Source organism: Microtus ochrogaster, assembly GCF_000317375.1.
Source record: "Microtus ochrogaster isolate Prairie Vole_2 chromosome 6 unlocalized genomic scaffold, MicOch1.0 chr6_random_2, whole genome shotgun sequence".
NCBI classification, from domain to species: domain Eukaryota; kingdom Metazoa; phylum Chordata; class Mammalia; order Rodentia; family Cricetidae; genus Microtus; species Microtus ochrogaster.
In genome coordinates, this window is record NW_004949095.1 from 10,306,104 (window position 1) to 10,313,415 (window position 7,312).

Consider the following 7,312-nt stretch of genomic DNA (forward strand, 5'->3'; position numbering starts at 1 on the left):
AAAGTAGGCCCCTGGACAAGAAAGTGTCCTTGCCTCAACTGCTGACATGTGCTGTCCTAATGGGGCAAGCAGGAAACAAAAGAGAGTGACTGGCAAAATTTGCCCAGACAAAGCAGGATAGTCCTGCTTCACAGAAAAGTCTGTGAGATATTCTAGGCCTGTAGGCTGAAGATGGATGCTCCAATGTTGGAAGAATTTTTAGTGACTGTCCAGGCAACCAGCTGTTTCTGTCATTACTCACACTTTTTGGAAGTTGCTTGGCTGCTTTGCTTTTCTAATCTTCAGGTTGAACGCTAATATCTGTCTCTAGGTTTTTATTATTCTTGCTACATTTAATTTCCATTTTCAAAGGTTAAGATTAGTTCATTTGAGCTGGGCATAGTCACACAAACCTTTAGTCCCAGAAATTAGAAGGCAGAGACAGTCAGATCTCTGTGAGTTCCAGGCCAGCCAGTGTTAGACAGGAAGACCTTGCTGGGGAGGCAAATGTGGCAGGGTATGGCACACTTTTAATTTTGAACTCAAGATGATCTCTGAGTTCCAGAATCTTCTGGTCAATACAGAAAGTTCTAAGTCAGCAAATCCAGGGCTATATAGTGAGACTCTGTCTCAAAAACAAAATCAAATCTCTTAACTAATCAAAAGGTAGGTTTTCCTGCACAATTTACAGGAAGAGATATGAAGCACTGTATTTCTGAGAGTCACATGGCATCACGTACCATATGAGATGATATAATGCACATGATTTTATTAAATTTTTTCTTCTAGGAGCTAAAACCTAAAAAAAAAAAAAAAGATCCAATGAATAATAGTGTGTTAGTTTTCAGTCACCTTGATACAGCTATAGCTGTAGTGGCATTTCACTTGTATTTTAATAAATAAAACTTGCCTGAGTATCACAGAAAAATAAAACAGCTACACTGGTCAGCCTTATAGACCAGGCAGCAATAACACACACCTTTAATCCCAGTAGCCACAATAACACATACCTTTAATCCCAGTAGCCACACTTGCTCGCCATAGAGACCAGGTGGCAGTTGTGCACACCTTTAATCCCAGTCCTAGAGAGGAATATAAAATGGAAAGAGATAGCTCTCAGCCTCAATCTCATTCTGAGGTTTCCTGGAGGCAGGATGGCTATTTTCCACTGTGGCAGTGTTAAGAGCCAGTGGCTAGATGTTTTGCTTTTTGGACCTTCTTTCTCTGAGTTTTTATTAATCGTGCTTCATACAGCCATCTGGGAAAAGGGAACATCAATCAAGGCATTGTAGACAAGTCTCTGGGGCATTTCTTGATTAATGATTGATAAGGGATTGTGCGCAGATGGGCCTGGATTGTGTAAGAAAGCAAACTGAAAAGGCTGTAAGGAGAATGCTAGTAAGCAGTGTTCCTTCTGGTCTCTGCTTGAGTTCCTGCCTGGGCTTTTCTCACGAACTGTATGTACTGGAAGGGTATGCCAATTTATAAATTCTTTCCTCTCCAAGTTGCTTTTGGTCAGTGTTTTATCTCAGTGGAAAAGAAGTAGAAGTAAAGGCACACACCTTTAATCCCAGCTCTCTGGAGGCAGAGGCAAGTGAATCTCTATGAGTCCGAAGCCAGCCTGGTCTATAGAGCAAGTTCAAGGATAGACAGGAAGAAACCCTGTTTTGAAAAACAAACAAACAGAGGAAAGAAAGAAAAGAACTAGAACATTCATTTCTATATCTACAAAAATGTAGAATTCCTAATTATGAATAATTATCTATAGCCAAAACACAAAGTATGGACAGTTAGACCCCAATTTTAAGACTATACTGATCCAGATAAACAAATAGATGTATACCAAAATGTTAAATTACTATTTTTAAAAAGGTATTCTTGTGAATATGTGAGTATGTGAATGCATGACTCAAGGGTGTGTGTGCCAGAACGGAATGGAAGATGAGAGGACACCTCTGTGGAAACCGTTCTCTCCTTCCACCTTCGGTTCCACGTATGGAACTCAGACCTCCAGCCTTGCCCACGAGCCTTGACTTGCTGAGCCAGCTTCCTTTATACCACTGTGTATTTTCTAAAGTCAACATCACATTCCACCCACAAAAAAATTTCCTACCCATGTAGGAAACAAATTATGCTAGCTATATCTAATTATTATAATATAAAATTAAATTAAAAAAAAAGACAAAATAAAACAAAATACAAGAATTGGACCAGCAAGATGGCTTAGCAAATTAAAACAACCTGAGTTTTATCCCCAGGATACTACAAGTTAGAGAGAGCCAATTCCAGTAAGTTCTCCAAATTCTCATTTAATCATTCCATTTTTAAAATGTTTAGCATATTATCATACAGAGACCCAAATTTCTCCATTGTAATGGTTTTTCTCACTTATTTTTTATTTCGTAAAGCTTGAGTTGGTTTTTTTGTATCTTCTTCATCCATAAGATTTGTAGATTAGATTAGTGATATAGTTGCCCATAGCTAAGGATAACTATGCCACGTTATTATTAAACTTATGTAGTTACTTAATATCAATAAAGAAATGATTTTGCCAAAAAAAAAAAACCAACGAAATTATACAGCTGGGCATGGTGATGCATGCCTTCACTTTCAGCATTTGAGAGGCAGAGGCAAGCAGATAGGTTTCTGAGTTTGAGGCTATCCTGGTCTATGCAGTGGCTTCCAGTACAGCCAGCCAGTCCCCAAAACAAAGCAAAACAAAGCAAAATAAGAATAATAATAAATGTGGCTGAAAGTATAGAGAACTTGGAACCCTCATGCAATGCAAAAAAAATTTGCAGCAACTTTAGAAAGCAATGGGTTTTAAAATCTCATTTCTTTTTTTTTAAATTTTATTAGTTTTTTGATTTATTTATCAACATTCCTTCCATGTGTGCCTGCATGCCAGAAGAGGGCACCAGATCTCATTATAGGTAGCTGTGAGCCACCATGTGGTTGCTGGGAATTGAACTCAGGACCTTTGGAAGAGCAGACAATGCTCTTAACCTCTGAGCCATCTCTCCAGCCCCCCTAAACGATCCTTTATTAAGAAATATGTTGGGGTCAGGCGGTCAGCACTTGGAAGGTAGAGACAGGTGGATCTCTGAGTTCAAGGCCAGCCTGGTTTACAGAGCAAGTTCCAGGTTATTTTTATCTTTGGAGGCCCACCACCCAACTCCCAAGTAAATACACAGAGACTTATACTTACTTATGAATGCCTGGCCTTAACTTGGCTTGTTTCTAGCCAGCTTAATTTATTCCATCTACCTTTTACCTCTGGGCTTTTACCTTTCTCTGTTCTATATACCTCTCTTTCCTTCTTACGCATGGCTGGCTGGGTGGCTGGCTCCCAGCGTCATCCTTTCCTTTTCTTGCTCCTCCCTCTCCTCTCTCTCTCCTCTTATTTGTTCTCTTTGTCCGCCAGCCCCACCTATTTCTCTCTCCTGCCCAGCTATTGGACGTTTAGCTCTTTATTAGACCAGTCAAGCGTTTTAGACAGCCAAAGTAACACAGCTTTACAGAATTAAACAAATGTAACATAAAAGAATGCATTTTTACATCATTAAACAAATGTTTTACAACAAAACTCTGTCTTGAAAAACAAAAGCTATGATGGAGCAATGATTTAAATGTTGCCCTGGTTTAGTACTTTAACAAAAACTACCATGAATGTTTTGAAGGTATGTTTGCTATGTAAATTTGAATCTTTGGGAAAATAAGATTTTAAACTATCTTGAACAAATTTGCGCATTGGACCAAAATGAAAGAACTTTAAATTTGGTAGAAGTAAATTTACTGCCTTAATCGTGGTTGAGGGGAGGTTTACATTTTACATATAATAGCAAAAATGAGTGATTTAGGCCTTAAATTTTTTAAATTAGATTTATTAATTTTATTTTATGTGTGTTTTGCCTATATGTATGTCTGACTACATGTGTGCTTGGTGCCCTTGGAGGTCAGAAGAGGCTATCAAATCCCTTGGAACTGAAATTATGGATGGTTGTGAACCACCATGTGGGTGCTGGCACTCAAACCTGGTCTTCTGCAAGAGCAACAAGTGCTCTTCACTGCTGAGCCATCTCTTCAGCCCTGGGCATTTTCTTTAAAGCTGTCAACTAAAAACTAGAGGTCTGTAATTTTAGTTATATTAATAGTACAATCTAGATCAAAGATGGTGATCTAATCAGATTTTTTTTTCTGACCTAGAGCCTTGTATACATTACATACTTTTCCATAGAGTTTGTTTCTTAGAGCCTTGTGTGTAAACTTTTCTGAAATAAATATATTCACATTTAGATGGCTCTTATATATAAGAAGTTCAGAGAAGAGTCTTGTGAGTGTATGTCCTAGGAAGAATGGGTTGAAGGCAGTGGAGACCTTGAATTTGACCGTGTATATGTTATGGACCAGCAGGTGTCTGAAGAGCCTTTCCTATAGAAAAGAGATTAGGTTTTATTTGTTGTCTTACATGCCCGTAACGAAGAAGGCGATGCAGTGGATGGGAACTGTATGGAACAGTTTAAGCTGATGGAAAGAGCTGCTGTGGGAAATGGCAAAATGTAAGCTGTTGGTGTGGGGAACTTGTGTAGCCCTTCTAGAGTCGAGTTGTTATTTTTCTTCCCCAAGATATTGTACCTGAATGTACCATATAAGGATTTCTTAATTTGATTTTTGGCAAGATCTTGTCATCTACTTTATCTGTAGTATAGAAAAATATGGCCAAAAGTCATTATTTTGATAAGCCCTAATAATGATTAGAAAAGCTCCTCTTTGTGGTTTTGTATCAACTATTGTTATTACTTTAATTTAGTTTTTTTAATGAAGCAAAGTTGGAGTTTATTAAGAATCAGTTTTAGTACATATTTAGTTACAGATATTAGGGGAGAGAGACAGTATTTAAAAAAGGACAGTATTTTAAAAAAGGAGTCGGACATGGTAACTCACACATGTAATCCAGCACTTTGTTTTGGATTCTTGTTTTGTGTTCTTTTTAAAAATGTGTTTTTATTAGCATATGTAAATTACTTATAATAATGGGTTTCATACATGTGTATGATGTATTTTGATCATTATCATGTGTCCCCCCCCACTCCTGCTGTTCTCCTTCCTCTTTCCAACTAGTTCCCCTTCTACTTTCCAGGAGTTTAGTTAGAGCTGCTTACAGCAACATGGCTGAGGGGTTAATTTATTGCCACATTGGCACCTCCAGTGGCTTTTCCACTAATGAAAACCATTAACTGCCTGTATATCCTTAGGGGTGAGTGGGACTTTGTGAGTTTTTCCCTTTTTCAAGTCAGAATGTTTGGGAACCCAAATCTTGTGCAGGTAATCCCAGCTGCTGAGGATTCAAGAGTGCAGTGCTAGGTCTTGCCCAGAAGACAGCATGCCATAGCACTTCCACCTCTTCCTCTGGCCCTGCTTGCCCATGTGTGCTATTCCCCAGGGTTAGGAGTGAGACAGGTCTATTTAACCTCCACTTACTTTCAGCTCTGGCCAGTTGTAAGCATCTGTGGTAACTGTGGCCCACAGCAAAAAGAAACTTCTCTGATCAAAGATGACAGCAGTATTTATTCATCTATGAGCACAACATAAATATTTTTAGAAGGCAATTTGGTAGGGACTTTGTGTCCACTAAGCAATAAAAGAGAAGCACTTTGCCCACTAGAGCCTATGTTTATAGTCCAGACATGAGCTTCCTGTGGAGCAGCCTCTAATCGGAAGTTTTCCTCTCTCTCTCTCTCTCTTTCTCTCTCTCATTTGGGACAGTATCCCATAGACTAGGCCAGCTTCAAACTTGTTCTATAACCAAGGCTGACCTTGAACTCCTTGTCTTCCTGATTCAACCTGGAATTATGAGCATGTGCCACCACGCTTGGCCTTGTTTTTAATATACTCATTAATTTTTGAGAAGATAAAATTTAGGAGCAAATGGTCTTTTGAACTTAATGAACTTGTTTTACTTTCCCTTGTAGATTTTCTCAAAGTCTCAGTCATCACGTGAGCACAGAGAGGGTAAAGTGCTGTGGACTGGTTGGTTCTGCTGTGTGTTTGGAGATAGTCTTCTGGAGACTGCTTCCGAAGACTTCACCTGTCTACCCTTGTTCCTTGCAAATGGAGCAGAGGCCAATACATCCTTGATTGGAGGCTGGTTTCAGAAGACTTTTGACTGTTGCTTCAGTCCTTTAGCAATCAGTGCATTTAATCTTTCCTGGATGGCTGCCATGTGGACTGCTTGCGAAATGGACCATTACACGGCTACCACTGAATTTTTTTGGTCTGTGCCCTGTAGCCCTCAAAGCTTGGATATTTCTTATGCAATTCATCCAGAGGATGCAAAAGCTTTATGGGACAGTGTCCACAAAACACCTGGGGAGATTACCCAGGAGGAAGTCGATTTATTTATGGACTGCCTTTATTCACACTTCCACAGGCATTTCAAAATTCACTTATCAGCCACAAGATTGGTTCGTGTCTCGACATCTGTAGCTTCAGCACACACTGATGGGAAAATAAAGGTTAGTTTGAACACATCTAATTAAATTCCTTCTTGTCATGTTTTCCATATGTGTGGTGATTATATTTTTACTTGGGGAACTACACTTGACTGCATAGTAGTTCAAGACAATAGACTTACTTTCTGCTTTATACATGACCTCCCAATGCCTCTGCCCACCTCGAGTCAGTCTTAAAGAGGAAGGGCACTGTGTACTGTGCACTGTAGAGCTGAATAATGTGAACTACCCTCAAGCAACTGAAATTTTCAAAATTGACAGATTTTGAAATAATTATTAAAGTAGCAACATTTTATGTGTGGGATAAGATTATAGCCAGTGATAGGATGCCATCTTTGCCTTTTAGATATTTTTTTTTTAATTGCTATTAGACAGGAAATCACAGAGAAATGGTTTTTATGTTCTATAAAGAAACAAATAGTTGGCTCCTAAGATATGTGTGTGTGTATATATATGTATAAATTTTTATTTCTGTACATGGGTGTTTTGCCTGCATGCATGTCTCTATGCACCATGTGTGTGCCATGCCCATCGAGGACAGAAGACAAAACCTTTGGATGCACTGAAACTGGAGTTTGGTCGTGAGCTGTCATGTGGGTACTGGAAATTGAATCTGGGTCCTCTGGAACAGCAGCCAGTGCTCTTAGCCACTAAGCTGTCGCTTCAGCCCTCTTAAGACATATTTAAATACATGTTTCTATATACATCCAGGGACTGTTTGCTATTATTTTGTCATTGTTAACACTCTTTTTTTTTTTTTTTTTTTGGTTTTTTGAGACAGGGTTTCTCTGTGGCTTTGGAGCCTGTCCTGGATCTAGCTC

General features: G+C 39.0%; 1 protein-coding gene across 1 annotated transcript in view; it reads left to right on the forward strand.

The window, feature by feature from the left end:
• The window catches only part of Cenpl (centromere protein L), a 17,193-nt gene that overhangs the window by 7,556 nt on the left and 2,325 nt on the right, over positions 1-7,312 (forward strand). The window contains exon 4 of the mRNA XM_005363951.3: positions 5,952-6,494. Within this exon, the coding sequence (XP_005364008.1) occupies positions 5,952-6,494 (543 nt within the window). The remainder of the gene's footprint in view (positions 1-5,951; positions 6,495-7,312) is intronic.